Raw genomic sequence first — 15984 nt, forward strand, 5'->3', positions numbered from 1 at the left:
CAAAATTTGTATACCTTCAAGTAAATGTATTTTTTAAAGGTTATTTTAATTAAAGGGATGTACTGTAATTGTAGAGAAAAAATGTTTTATTAATTTTGAGTTCCTCTGGATGTTTCTTATATCATAATTTTTTTTAGATTTATGGTATCAATTTACATTACTTAATATGTATATCTAAATATATAAAACACATTTTCTTACTGAAAAATTGATCATTGGTACAGTGAACTATCAGCAAAATTAAGGAAGTAACATTTAAAATGAATAGAATAAATAATTTTTCATTAACTTAAAGGACATTTTCTTTAATAAATAGAATATTTAAAGTTTCACAAGGACAGTATCTCTTAATTATTATTTTTGAAAACAAATTTTGAAAAAACAAGATTTTGAGTGAAATTTTAAATTTTTTTTAGTGAATTTATGTATAAACATTTCTACAAGAGTATTTTTTAAAATATATTTTTACTATTTTTATATGTAAACGAGTATTTTCTGTTTATCCCACACGAATATTAAATTATATCGCCTTTCATATATCAGTGAAAGATGATATAATTTACATTGTCTTCTATTACCCTTGTTTAGTATATGAAAACTTCTTAAGATGTTTCAGAAATTTTCTAGTAAAAATAAGAAATTAGAGTTAAAATTAGAAAAAAAAAAATTGATATATTCATCTGAATTAACTCCATAATACTTCCAAATATAATTATAAAAACACATTAGATATGCATATTGCTGCAAATATGACGTAACCTTATTGAAGCACTGTGCGGTTCATTTGTTTTCATTGCAATCTAAAACGAGTGAATCAAATGTGCTAATAGCTTCAGTTTCTGGCACAAGATCATCGTTACTTTTAAGGTAGTTTTTTAAATTTTATTGCCATTTAAACTTTACTAAGTGTGATTGATAGAATGCATTTGATATTAGAGTAATAAAAAAGAAGTGATAATTTATAAATTTGAACATACACAATTCTAAATTTAACCATTATTGATTTTCCAATAAAATTGCACACTTTACACTTAATTTTTTTTCTGTCAATTTTTTTTTTCAAAATAGAAAATTTCCTATAAAGTGATATGCCAATGAGATCTTTTTATATGTAATAATTATATTTCTAAAGTACAGTAGAGCATCGAATATCCGACTCAATTGGGGACTCGGGTGGTCGGATAACTGAAAAAATCGGATAACCGAAAATGAAAAAAGTACATTATTAGTAAAGTATATTAGTATACCCCATGTAATTAGTTTATTAGTATATCGCTATTAACCTACTTTGCGTTGAATTTATATCGATGTTAAGCGTAACAAAATTTAAAAAAAAACAACAGTCGTCGCTATTGTATCGTTAAAAATTATTTTAAAATTATTTTATTGCTCACAAAACAACCAACCACTCGTAATTAGAAAATTAAGTCTCGTTTAAATACCCCGTGTTTCTTTATGCAGCGAGAGTGTAGCGAAATGACGTCACGAGCAGTGTTGGCCAATTAGAAACCAGTTTCAGTGTGTTCGCTGTAAAGCGCTTCTCGAGCGCTGCATAAAGAAACGCGGGTATACTGGCCTCCCTTTCATGGTCGGGCCATGTTGCCAGCTAAAACACGCAAAAATTTAACAAAAATAATATTAAAGTAGCCAAGACATACCCAAATATTGTAGCGCCACATCACTAGCGGACATTTGAAATTTGCAGACTAGAACGGTCGGTTAACCAATGTGACGGTTAATCGGGGGTCGGATAATCGATGCTCTACTGTATTTAATTTTTAAAGTTTTATAAATATTTTATGAACTTTTTAAAAAGTTTTAAATACTGGATGTTCTCTATTTAATATTTAAAAGAAAAATTGATTTAAAGAATGATATATTGTAGAACAGCCACAAGAAGCAATATGTATTGAATATATACACCAGAATTTACTAATACATTCAAAAGTATTTGGTTAAAATACAACTGTATGAATGTGTGGTTGGCTAAAATACAACCATTAAAAATATGGGATGAGATAAGTTTGAAAAAATACAGAATTTGCAAAGACATGTTGCTTTACTGCATTTGGTTCTGGAGTTCATTTAGCTTGTTATAAAATGAACACTTTGCATGATCAGACAAAAAACTGACAAAGAAACTGGAATTATCGCTTAGGTGTGAAGTGATTGTTTTATTTTGCATGATCCGAGGAATTAAAGAAGTCATACTGCCATTCTTACTGTATTGTATCAAGGTTGATATGTATTGGTATAAATTAAACACTATAAGTTTAAGCAGCAAGATCTTGCAGTTGTTGAAGGCCAAATTAATGATTAAGGGAATCAATCATTGATGTTGCTTATTCTCTTAAATTTGTCATTCATGCACTACAGTCTTTAGTACCATTGGCTATGAGTTGAGTTGTATATTTATGTAATGTCATGTATAGGATTTTCATCTGTTTGAGGTGAATAGAGAATTTGTTGATTGCTGTTCCCAACACCCTGCTGTTTATTCTCAGTGGCTGCATATCAATGGAGTTGTATATTAATCATTGTGTATGCCATATATCATGTGAGTTGTTTCATAGATAAACAATATTTCAGCTACTAATGACAGATGATCCACATTAACTGTGTGATACTGTAACAATACAAATTGTTTCCTTTTTAAGTTATCAGTTTGATATTTTATATAATATTTTATGATAATGCTAGAGTAAATTAAGATAATGAGTGGAAGCTATTCATATTTTATTCAGTTTATTGAAAAGATAAAGTTGATTTTTTTAAATTTACTTTTTACAGGTACGCCATATAAATATGACCCAAACTTCCAAGGACCATTTGAGAAAAGGTAATTATGATTACTGTATTTTTGCAAATGTATACTGCTTCATAATCCCCCTACTTTACATTTTGACCTATAGGAACAGTCATTACTTCGTAGACATGGGTTTATGATTGCAAGTTAAAATCATCACATTACTTGATCATATTACTTGCTCCCTTGTAGTTAACTTTGAGTTGTGTTTATACACATGAAAATATAGTACATTTTGTAAATGGTTTCTACATAATTTTTGTAATGATTCACTTAGTGATCTTACATCTATCATTTGAATTATTACAATATACTAAATATATATATACACACAGTGGGTGATTGGTTAACGAACAAATCGGATAACAAACACTTGCGAAAGATTTTTATGATCGGACAACAAACACGTGTTTGGATAACCAACACTTCACTGAAAAAACATGCAAAGAAGTGACGCAAAATAACGAATGCCGATTGATTCTCCTTTGTCTTCAGGTAACAGTTCGAAACCTTTCGGAGTGCGGGATATGTTGACATCGACGTTCAACCCGGTATATATAGTGATCGGATAGTATTCCTCCGAACTTTGAAACTCTCCTTTGTAATTCCAGCCTTTTATTTTTCTGACAGAAATTTTTTATAGTATTCATGAGACTGTCGGGCGGGCATTCGTTAAGTTTCGCATCGGTTTTTATTTTCGAAAGGAGAGAGTACAATAGCAAAGGTAGTGAGTGGGCAGAAGATATTCGATGTTGCTGGGCAGTATGGCTTGAACAGGGCTACAATAGGCAGCAGTTCAATCTTATCTAAAAAAGTTACAGTATAATCAAGAAGACTCAAGCAGCTAAAGAAGTAACAAAAATCACATCTGAGAAATAAAGAACATTGAAAAGCTCACAATGGAACCTGAAACGGATCTGATGACAGAAGAACGCCAAAAACTTGAATGAATAAGACCAAGAAACTCGGCGAAATACGTTTTATTCTGAAAAAGAGGACTAATGCCGATATCTGCTATTAAAGATCTTTTGTAGTAGTAGTAGGAGGATGTCAGAATAACGATCTTAGAATGGCATCCAAACCAGGTTCAGAATAATAAGCATGGGGATCTCTAAATGACAATGCTATTAATTACTTCCAAAAAATCCTGAGGAAGAGAGAGAAGCAATTGACAATGGACAGATTCTCTAACCCCTACAAATGGAAAAACATGACTAATAAAAATGCAAGACTGTATATATGTATTTTTATTATTACATATAAATAAACCTAGTAAGAAAAAATATTTTTTTATTTATGGAGTTTCCAGAACGAATTAATCAAACTTCCATAAAAATATATGGTAAATCGATAATCGGTTAACGAACAAAGTCTTGGAACAGATTATGTTCGTTAACCGATCACCCACTGTATTAAGAAATTAAGGTGGTGTAATGATGTAGAATTTGGACCTTGTAACAAATAGTTCAATAGTGATACTAAAATTTGAATGGCTTTGACAATCGTCATAGTTAAATAAATAGTGATAGTTAAATCATGTAGCACAGTGATTCCCAACTGGAGTATCCATACCCCCAGGGGTATTGCACTTGATGGTTTAGGGGTACGTGAAAAAAAAAAATTAATAATGGTGGATGTACTATAATACAGTAGAGCGTCATTTATCCGAATCAATTGGGGACTGGGGTTTTTCGGATAACCGATTTATGTATGAAAAATATATTAACCAATCCCATGTTGAAATTTTTCTCCGTTGTGTGTCACTTCGTGTTGAATTTTCGTTGATATTAAGCCTAACGAAAACTTTTTAAAATAATAATCATAGCTATTTTATTGTTAAAAATTATTTTTTTATTTTGTACAAACAAAATAAATATATTGAAAAATATAAAAACCAAAAAAATATACTTTAGAAGTTGATCTAGTATCAAAAACGTTCGATTCAGCATGACACAGTCCTCAGAAAAACATCACACAAAAGTGCCAGTATTGCCAGCTAAAACACACACACACCAACCAAAAAAATATTGGAGTAGCCCAAGATATAGCCAAAGATTGCAGTGCCACAACACTAACGAAAATTTAAATTTGCCAACTGGAATGCTTTCGGATAACCGACTTTCGGATAAATAACGCTCTACTGTAATATTTAGATTCTATGTCAATTATTTCTATGATTCTGTACCTTTGGTGATGTCGTGGTACTCGATGCTTAGCTTTAAATAAAAATGTGTTCTTTCTCTAACTTTTTTTTTATTTAAAAAAGTTTTTTACACGTAATTTGATGAACATGTGAAATAAAACTTAACAAAAATGGGGAATGAAACTTAGGAAAGTGGGCTGTCAATGGGTGCAAGTCAAGAAAGGTTCGGAACTGCTGATGTAGAATAATAGTAATCTATTTAGAATTCATTTGAATTTTATAAAATTAACTTTGATAACAATGTCAGAAAGATAGAATGATTAGAAATACAGGGTATCTGAAAAGTTAAATGCAGTGGAAAGTAACTTTTGCAGTGGAAGTGCACAGTAACTTTACAGACACTCTATACTTCATAATGTTAATTTTCATCCTGACAACTAAATTTTTATTGAAAAACTAGAGCAAAACTTACAAAGTAGGATTGGCGATTAAAATATTTTGGTATTTATTAGTTTGCAAATACAGTTGAACCTCACTACAAAGATATTTTAGAGACAAGGAATATAGTATTTCTATATGGGGTTATTGTTGTAGTGTGGTCTTGAAGTTTAAGAACTGAGATCATTAAGAAACTAAACATTAATTTAAATATTAGTCACTACTGTTTAAATAATGCTTTCTGATTCTGAATTATTTATGAAACAGGAAATTGTATTACATTGTTTTGAACTTTATATAGTCTTAAAAAAATTTGTTTATTTTTGCTTTGGTTTATTTTTTGCAAGCTCTGGTTTACAAATGTTGAACAAACTGCATTAAGAGCAGCCATTTGTTTCCAGTTCCAGGAATTGTGGTTGCCATGTGTTGAATTTTTTCCATTTGAGAAGTAACTTCTAAGATAATGGGGAGTTTACATGGAACTAATTCTTCTTCCTCTTTTACATCTTGGACATCAGTTCATAACTCTACCAGAATTGCCTCATCTGTGCAGTTTCTCATAATAGGATTGGCTGAGATAGCGATGATTGATTACAATGCTGCCGATTAATTAGATGTGGAGAAACCATTCTGGAGTGCAGAGGGGATCTGTAGATAACACAAGCAGTTATTTATTGTGACATCATCACAATGCTGGTTTGTGATTTTTAATCATATTTTAAATTTATTTAACTTAAAATATGTGCTCTCCACCTGAAATTAGCAGTGGCTTGCCCCTGTACATCATACTTTTCCTTTAATAGTAATACTTTTCCTTTCGTGTCAGTCATCTATGTAACAACTTTTAGGGAAAAATTTTTGTATTAAAATAACATGACTTCTGGTTTGCATTGTTAGTTTGTATATCATTAATCGGGGCCTCCAGCTCCTAAACTTTCCACATCTGGTCTAGTCTTTCACCTATGACTCTGTTCTCAAGATTAAGGAAAGATTTTATAAATTGCCACAATGGGAATTTATAAAGTCTACAGTTTTTTCAAATTGCAGCCAAATGATTAGCTAGTAGATGCTTCAAGTTCTTTGCCACATGGTTCATGCATGGGTTAGCCATGGGTTGCATCAACACATCCTTGATAGTTGTATCAGTTTTTACTATCGTTGTAGCGGGTGATAAATAACAGTATTTGTATAGGACTTTGGCTGGGACCACAGAAGTTCTATCATTGTACTGGAGTTTATTGTTGTAACTGGTATCATTTTAGAGAGGTTTGACTGTATTTTAGATTATAAAAGTAGTCATTTATAGATGATGTAAGTTAAACTTCAGGACTTCCCTGAAATTCAGACTTATGTTTACTTCAAGGTTATTACAAATACAAAAAAACTATTCCTTTTTTGGAAGTTTTGGTTTTATTGCATTAATTTTTAAACTGTCCTGTTTTCCAATAATGTTTACATCACTTTTAAAGTTCTTTCAGCCTTCTGGCTCCTTATCAAGTTATCTTGTAAATACCAGGGCTGTGGAGTTGGAGTTATGAATTTATGGTATTTTAGGCAGTCAGTCTTGTCAAAAATTGTTTCATTTTGTATGTTTTTTGTTTTTTATTTAAATAATTTGAGAATCATCGTCATTATTATTTTTCATTATCGACTGTAGTACATACATGGCAATGACGTACACCTAGGAAAAAATTCAGTTCAACTTTTTTAAATTGCTAAAATTTGATTCTGAAATGGCATTGGTGTCAAAGTGTAAAGTGGAGTCGGTAGATTTTTAAATGTCTCCACAGTCATGGTAAATACACAATGAAGCAAAAAGCATAAATAGTTTACAATTAATGTATTGTTAGGGTCTTCCATTATGGCAGAAAATACAGGGTTTTGGTTATTAAAAAAAATAAATTTTTTGATCTTTTCAATTTTTATCACCAGACAGTAATTAAGCTTAAAAATTAAAAATGTTTTGATTTTATTAGTTCTGTTGTTTTTAAAGCTTTATGCCCTGAAAATAAGTGAAGATGGGTCAAAGTATTAATAATAATTTAACATTTTTTCATTTCCAAATAATGCCAAAATCTGACAAATTAATTTAAATATCAGACGAACGGCCAAATTCCTTTATCAGGCTATTTTAGGCTAAATAATTAGTGATACCTCGACTTGCGCTACCCCGACTTACGTGATTTTCAAATCTCTTTGATTCGTCTTTTGTTTGAGTGGCATACAACTCTTGATTACTCACTCCCCCCACACTATTGGGCTTACATGTTCGGACATGTCAGATGGCTTACATGTTCGCGGAATCGACACATATCTACAATTTATTTTGTGTTATTTATTTCTGTGTTTGTTATATCTACGGAGACTTGAGAGACTCTACTATGTCATCTAAACGAAGTAGAACTGATTCTTCTGCATCAAACAAGAAAATAAAAACTTTATCTTTGGAATGTAAAGTTAACATTATTAAAGACTTAACGACACAAAAATGAAAATTTGTGAATTGGCAAAGAAGTTTGATCTACCGGAATCGACGGTCAAAACAATTATAAAAGGTAAAGAAAAAATTCTCGAAGCTATAAAAAATGCTCAATCTTTAAATTCAAGCATCATTCGTAAACGTCACGGTATTATCCCTGAGATGGAAACAATGTTAAAATTATGGTTTGATAATCGAGTAAATGTGAAAAATTGTATAATATAATTTGTCATACATATATATTATCTAAGATTTTATTAAACATTTTTTTCTAAATTATTGTTTTCTTTAGTCTCCGGCCCCAATTAAAAATTATTTGTATGTATTTATATGCGAAATTAAACCCCGAGTTACACAAATTTGACTTAGGCAGTTATCGCTCGGTCCCACCTATCACGTAAGTTCGGGGTATTACTGTACTATGCATTGCGGCAGGCTGTCAGTTCATCATCATTTATTTTTTTTAAATTTTTCTTTAATTTTACATTAAAAATTTTTTGAGGTTTCATTTATAATTATTATTTAATGCATTTTTATTGATAATACAATTTTAAACAAATATATATTTACATATTGCCAAGCATAAACAAATTTTTTAATATTACAATATTATACTATATTATATATATTTCCATTCATACTTTTTGTAATAAATTATATATATTTCCATTCATACTTTTTGTAATAAATTATATACAGTAGATCACAACTTTATGACCACTTACGGTATAGACACCTGTGTTGCAACAGATATAAATTTTCTGTTCTAGTAGTATACACTGCATATTTTTCACTGTCTCTCTCTATATAGTAATTTACAGTTCAAACTGAGTAGATTATGATAGCCTTCAGTGGGAAGGTGATCATAATCATTTGATTTTGAAAATCTATAGTGAATTGTATTTGTAGATTAGTGTCTTAAGATAACTACGAAGAGAAACTTATAATGTGGTTTATACAATAATAACTTTAAACTATTTTGTATAAATCCAAATTGTTTGAAAAACATAAAGGATTTTGTATTTGATTAAAGTTTTAGAATAATTTAATTAGGTTTATAATCAAATAGAAAAAAAATAATTGGAAGTTGATGCATGATTTAATCCAGATAAATGTTTTTGGAATTTCAGATTAAATTTTGTCTTGACTTTTTCAAGTGTATTATTGTTATTATTATTCAAGTGTATTATGTTTCAAGTGTATTATTTTTTTTGTTTAATTTTAATTAGGTAATTCAGAATAATTTAAATGTTATCTGGAAATAAATTTTTCAATTTTTCAATTATATTTAACTTAAAAACAATTTGAAATTTGGAACTTTCCGAAGTTTTTGTCTATCTTCAAGAAATGCTTAAAATGCTGTTACCCAAAGCTGGATGAAAGTCTGAAAGTGTTTGAATGTCAAATTGTTTAAATTTTATGCTTTAGTAAAGCAATAATTTGTTTCTGCAGAATTTTATGCTAAGGTTGCCATAATACAAAACTATCAGATAGTCAATTAAGTAGAAAAATGTAAACAAAAATATCAAATTTTTGTGTTCGTTATTATCACTTAGGCTAATATCACTTATGGATTTTGCAATTATCTAAATTGTTTGTCTTATCATTGTAAGAACTATTTAAGGTAATAAAATTATATAAAATTTACATGATTTGATTTATTAGTAAATTAAAAAATTAAAAAATTTATTATTATTGTTATTATTAAGGAGCTGTACTGACATTCCTTGTTGTTTAATATTTCTTATATTCATTATTGGATGGATTGCTCTTGCTGGATTTGGTAAGTAAGAATTTATATATTGTAATTGTTTGATTTTTAATAATTTTATTAAATGAATAACAGATGTTATATTATGTAAGAATTTTATCTACTATAGTAATTTTACCATCTCATGCATTTAAATACAGGATGAGTTGGAATTATTTATAGACACCAACAGTTTGTAGTTCATGAATATGCAGAAAAATATCATTTGATCAATGAATATAATTCAGTTATTGTAAGATGACTGTCATTTTCCATCCACATATGGTCAAATTATATAACATTTTCAAATTTCTTTTATTTCATCTAACATATATTCGTTTTTCAACCAGTAGAAACAATGGCAATCTGAAAAGAAAAAAATATAAAATGGTTATTAGTTTATAAATTGTTGAAGTATGTACACACAATTTTGAATGACACTTGCAAAAATTAATGATAAATATTTTTGTTCAAAATGACAAGTATTGAATATTAAATGAATTTTGTTAATTAAATAAATTCTCTTTATTAAACTCAAACAAAATAAATTGCTTTGAAAAAACTGATTTTTTAACAAAGGAAGTGAAATATTAAAACACAAAAATGATTACAGTCAAATCCCATAAATACAAAGTTGAAGGAACTTAAAAATTGGCACCTTGTATTAATGAATTCTGTATTAATTGGACAAACTACTCACCACACCTCAACAATTTTTCGTTTATCGTATCACACTGTAAATTGGTTCAGTGTATGTGATTATTAATTGGACTTGTTAACATTGAAATGTCTATCCGCAGGACCACAAATCTACTTTGCATTAATGCAGTCTTTACATAAACCAATGACATCATAACTGGGTTTGACTTTAAAGTGATAAATTGCTTCAATTTTAAGCAGAGTTTTCAAGTAATAAAAAAATTGTAATTATATGAAACAATAAATTATTAATCTTAAGGGTTTTGGAACAAATGAGAGTGATCTTTTTAGAATTACTAAAATGTTTTCACATATCATCAAATTGTTTGATTCAAATTTTATTTTATTGTGTAATGCTTGAAAATTGTTCCAGTTTATGTTACAAAGTGCTATTGTTAATTTCATTGTCTGACTTATTCAGGATTTAAATTTAGCATATTGAATGTTTTTAATTAAGTAATACTTACATAGATTTAACCTTGGAAACAATCCACAATGCGATTGTGATATCCAGGAGGACCAAACACCACTTCACTTAGTTTTTCACTGCAGTAGGTACAATCACATTAGGGATAGTTTAATGAGAGCTGCTATTCTTGAAGGGTACAATTTGCCTTGCAATCTGCACTAATTCATTCACACATGTACTGTACAATGTTCCATCATTTACTCCCATTCATATTCCTTAGTGGAGCTCTTGAGAGCACTCCCTCAGGGGGCACAGATGGCAATTTGCTTTCCTTTAACTATCAGTATATAGTTGCCTTTCAACTTTATATATTAATTCTTATTTTCTGTCTTCTTTACAGTCTAAATTCGGTTAGTTTAAGTTAGCCCTAGTTGTAAGTTAGATTAGGGACTCAGCTTGGTTTTTAGTTAGGTTATGATAAGTTAGGTTATGATTTAGGTTAGGATTATTAGGTTATGTTATTTTAGGTTATGATTTAGGTTATTAGGATTATTAGGTTATGAATTAGGTTAGGTTATGATTTAGGTTAAATTAGACTAGGGTTTGTTAGCTTTAGTCATCTGGTTAAGTTCATCCTAGGTTATGGTAGGTTAGGTTAGTTAGTGAGCAAGTTAATGTTTAAAAAATAAATTAAAAATAAAAATAAATAAAAAAATTGGGGTTTTGCTCGTTTGTCTTTGTTGGTCCATTCATCTTGTCTAGTTTGTCGTTATATTTTTTTGTTTTCACACCGTCTGTCTAGCTGTTAATAGTATTAAGATTCACGTTCACATTTAGTTTTATTAGTATTAAGTATCAATAGTTATAAGTCTTCATACTAACAGCCACTTGGCACTAACTTCTACACTTAGCTATTCATGGCAGCATTCAGTTATTGGTGTTTGCTACACTCAGGCTTTCTTTTAGACCCTTTGAGGGATTACAGTCATGCAGCCGAAAATCTACACACCAGCATTAAACATAAAGGGTACAGTAGCCTTATGTACACCAATCAGAGGGATCCTACCTTTCTGTACTGTCTATCTCATTTACCCTCTTTTCCACTAGCTAAACATCTTGTGTACAGCCAATATCTTTCATGTATGTTAGTGTGTGGAGGCATGGTTTTGTTCACCCTGTTTGAAGCTTAATAACTCCCATGCTTTTTGTCGAAAACTTCTGAAATTTTGCTGGGGGTTTGTGTATTGGGGGATTGATGCTATTAAAGTGTGGCAGTTAAAGGTTGACTAGGTAGGGTGATTAAATGGAGGTTATGTGTCTTATCTCCAGTGGAGCTGAACTTAATGACAATTTTAACTCTTGATTAGCATTTACAATTTTTTATAAAATCTGTCCCTATCCTTAAAATTAAGCTTTTTGCCATTTTATAATAATTAAAAATATAAAAAATTTTAAAATCAAATATCGTAACAGATGGCACCACAAATTTTTAAATGTTGTCAGGAAAGTTAAGCAACTTGTTGCTGGATTTTATAATCTTAAACTAATGTATGTCAGCTGCATAACTAACAATGTAAAAAATGGTGTTGTTAAGTACAAAAATATGCTTAATATACCACATAAATCTTTTATGTTTGTGATTTTTAATCCAAAATGTCTGTGACTATTATCCAAATTTTTGGTTGTCCAAGGTACATACCATCAGTTCACATTACCTCAGATAATCGGGGTTCTACTGCAAGTCTGTAAATTACATTGGTTTGTTTTATTCCATAATATTTTTATATTTAAAATATTGAATATTCTAAATCTAAATGTTGAGATGTTAAATGATGAAATTAATAAATATTCTTGGTTTTTCAATCAAATTTTATTTTTGTAGCAATGAAGATGGTTCAAGTTTACATTATAATCTTTGTAGAAAAGTATGATAGAAAATTGTTTTAACTTATTATATTTTATAAATATTAAAAACTATTCCTTGGTCACTGAAAAGCTGGAGCTTTAATATAGAAGTTTAAAATCTTTTATCTCATATTTATAATAAATACAAATAACCTGATAATTATTTCGAATACCAAACAGCCAGCCAGATTTCTTATTGGGCTATAAGGCTAAATAATTACTAAGCAGTTTGGCAGGAGGCATGCTGCCATCTCTTGTTAAATACAATAATTATAAATAAATAAATTAATTAAATTTTAGAATGTTCCAGAAGAAAAGATTGGCCTGGAGTGGTATTTGAACCTGCAACTCCTGCTTATTGTGCAGAAGTGTGGCCATTTATATTACCCAGACCTCCAGAGTATTTTATTTATTTACAATTATATTTAACAAGAGATGGTAGCTTGCCTCCTGCCAAATTGTTTAGTAATTATTTAGCTTTATAGCTAAATAAAGAATCCAATCATTAGTTTCTGTCTTAAATACTATCAAAAATCAATTATCCAGCTGAAGAACAAAAGTCAGTTAATTAAATTAACAAATAAAACACACCAAAACGTTTTGCATTAAATATTAGAATTAAGCATCTGGGTTAAAATATTTGACATGTTTCAGAATATTTACATTATTTTGTATCATTGACTAACTGGCTTTGTTTTTTACGATAATAGATTGGGCTTAGTTGAAATAGTTTAATAATAATAATAACTCTCCCATGGTCACCACCTGGTCGTGGTGGGAGAGCCCAGTAGTTTTACAGATCCATATGGCAATGCAGGCTGGAGCACAAGCTCCTGGTAGGGACACCCATGCCAGTAAGGTCTATGGGGAGAAATGAAGCTAAGAGTGACCACACACCCACATTCTGTGGAGATAATCATTATGGTAGTAACCAGATCTAAGTANCCATAGGGCAATGCAGGCTGGAGCACAAGCTCCTGGTAGGGACACCCATGCCAGTAAGGTCTATGGGGAGAAATGAAGCTAAGAGTGACCACACACCCACATTCTGTGGAGAAAATCATTATGGTAGTAACCAGATCTAAGTATGATACAGGTTCGGACGTTGCCTGGGTTAACAAGGTCCGTGTTCGTGGGTTAGGCAGAGGCTCACGTTCAAAAAATAGGCTCCAGTTTCCCTTGGTTACCAGTGGCGAAAGCAGCGCCGGCCCAAGCATGGCTACTGCAATGCCCTCAGCAGATGTGAGGAATCAACCTAGCCTTGGTGTTTCTGTGGCAATGCATCCACAGACCACAAAGGCTGGAAAAACACGCAAACGGATGAAATGGACATCAGAAATGAACGAGTTTATCATTCGCACTTACTATGAAATCACAAAACTCGAAACAAACATGACAGCATACAGACAACAACTACACCATAGATTCACACAACAATATCCTCACCTCATTGTCACCGAGCAAAGGGTTGTTGATCAGAAGAGAACAATTATACACAACAACCTTATCCCACAAACAACACTTGAACTTATCAAACAACAGGTTGCTGATCAAATACATCAACAGACAGAAACACTGAACATTAATGAAGATCACGTAACCTGTCAGGATAATACAGCAACAAGCACTGATTACAGCACACACACAACAAGTACCACTAATGATACTGCAGGCACTTTCCCATCCATCACTGATAACATAGACATAGAATTAGTTAATACACTCTCACTTATATTTCAGGAAACACTCATTAAATATACTGGTACAGATCCCACACAAAGACCACGAATACCAAAAATCAACACGTCAAAGGCAGTAGGAAAAACACTAGATTATGTAAACACTCACTTACTACCAAACTACATTCATTTAAATGCAGTGTGTAGCGTCTGTGTAATCCAAAACGAGTTGGTAGACGAACGGACAGCAATTGGTTAGAAAATGTACGTTTTATTTAAAAAATTCCTAATTCATATGCATTTCGGGTTGGCTTAAATTCCCAACCCCTCTTCAGTGCTGTTAAGATTACACAAAAAAATATAATTTAAGGTTAGTTTTACGGTATTGGTTAGTAGGAACATAACTAAAAACGCGAGGTGATGATAACATGAAATTGCTTACTTGACATATAATGGTACAGCATAGATGTATTTTACAAAATTTTTTGATTACATAGTAGTATGGCATAGCCTATGATATGAAAAAAGTGGTATAAGGGGGAGGCTGTTTAACATATCATTTTTATGACGAACTGTATAACATAGAATATTAATTTAAAAAATATCAATGCACACTTACATTTTAGTTAGAATGTATTATTTTCGAATACAAAAAGGAACATAGTACATAACATTTTTAACAACTGGTCTTATCCGTTGTTCGCTTAGTAACAGAATACTGACAAGTAATGTTATATAAACAGTTACCCACATTCCGTACATGGGGGTTGTGATTTAAGCAATCTTTAACGCGTGGAGGCGTTCTCTATGAGTTTGTACCATTGGGGGTCTATGGACATGCCTTCTGAAACATTAATTAAGTTTTCTTTAGGGTGTTTTTTGATTTCTATGTGTTCTTTAAATTTTCTTTTATATGTGTCTTTTTCTACATGTAACACTTTTGTATTGTTTTTATTAATTTGGCAATTATAGTCTATTGTGTGGTAGTACCAGGGGGAAGTGTTATGTTTTAGGCGGATGGCTGCCATATGTTCTTTAATTCTGGTTTCTAGTGACCGGCCTGTTTCACCAATATAAGTTTTTGGATTTTGACAGTTGCATTCAAGTTTGTAAACAGTTCCTATAGTTTTAAGGGCGTTTAGTTTGTTGTTATGTTGTTTATTAATGTCATAATGGATACTATGAGATATTTTGTTGGTCAAAGATGGAGCCAAACTGATATTGTCTTTTTTTAATGACTTATTACAGCCTTCAAAAATGTTTTTTATATATGGGAAGGTTTTGTATTTTTTGTCGGATTTATATTTTGTGTTAAATCTATTTTCCCAGTATTGCTTTTGCCATGTGTTTAATTTCGATTTAGGATAGTCGTTAAGTAAAAATTTAGTTTCAAGCTCTTTTATTTTTATTTTTTGCCATTTGTTATCAGATATTCTGGTATATATGTTTTTTAACTCCATGGTATAAATATTCCTTTTTATATATTCTGGGACATGTGAGTAGTAGTTGATAGTTTTATTAACGTTACATGGTTTTTTGTATGTGATGAAAGAGAAATTATTAAGTGTATTCATGATTGTTATGTCGAGGAAATTAATTTTTTTATTGTTTTCTATTTCAATATCGAATTGAATATTTTCGTTAAATTTGTTAGCAGTGTTCAGAATAGTATTATC

General features: G+C 30.5%; 1 protein-coding gene across 4 annotated transcripts in view; it reads left to right on the top strand.

Moving 5' to 3' along the window:
• The window catches only part of LOC111615654 (choline transporter-like protein 2), a 73382-nt gene that overhangs the window by 19439 nt on the left and 37959 nt on the right, over positions 1 to 15984 (top strand). For all 4 annotated transcript variants that reach the window (XM_023357083.1, XM_023357081.1, XM_023357084.1 and 1 more), the window contains exons 2-3: positions 2791 to 2839; positions 9576 to 9649. In XM_023357083.1, the coding sequence (XP_023212851.1) occupies positions 2791 to 2839; positions 9576 to 9649 (123 nt within the window). The remainder of the gene's footprint in view (positions 1 to 2790; positions 2840 to 9575; positions 9650 to 15984) is intronic.

This window comes from Centruroides sculpturatus, unplaced genomic scaffold (assembly GCF_000671375.1).
Source record: "Centruroides sculpturatus isolate CEXI.00-Female unplaced genomic scaffold, Cexi_2.0 scaffold1641, whole genome shotgun sequence".
Taxonomy (NCBI): domain Eukaryota; kingdom Metazoa; phylum Arthropoda; class Arachnida; order Scorpiones; family Buthidae; genus Centruroides; species Centruroides sculpturatus.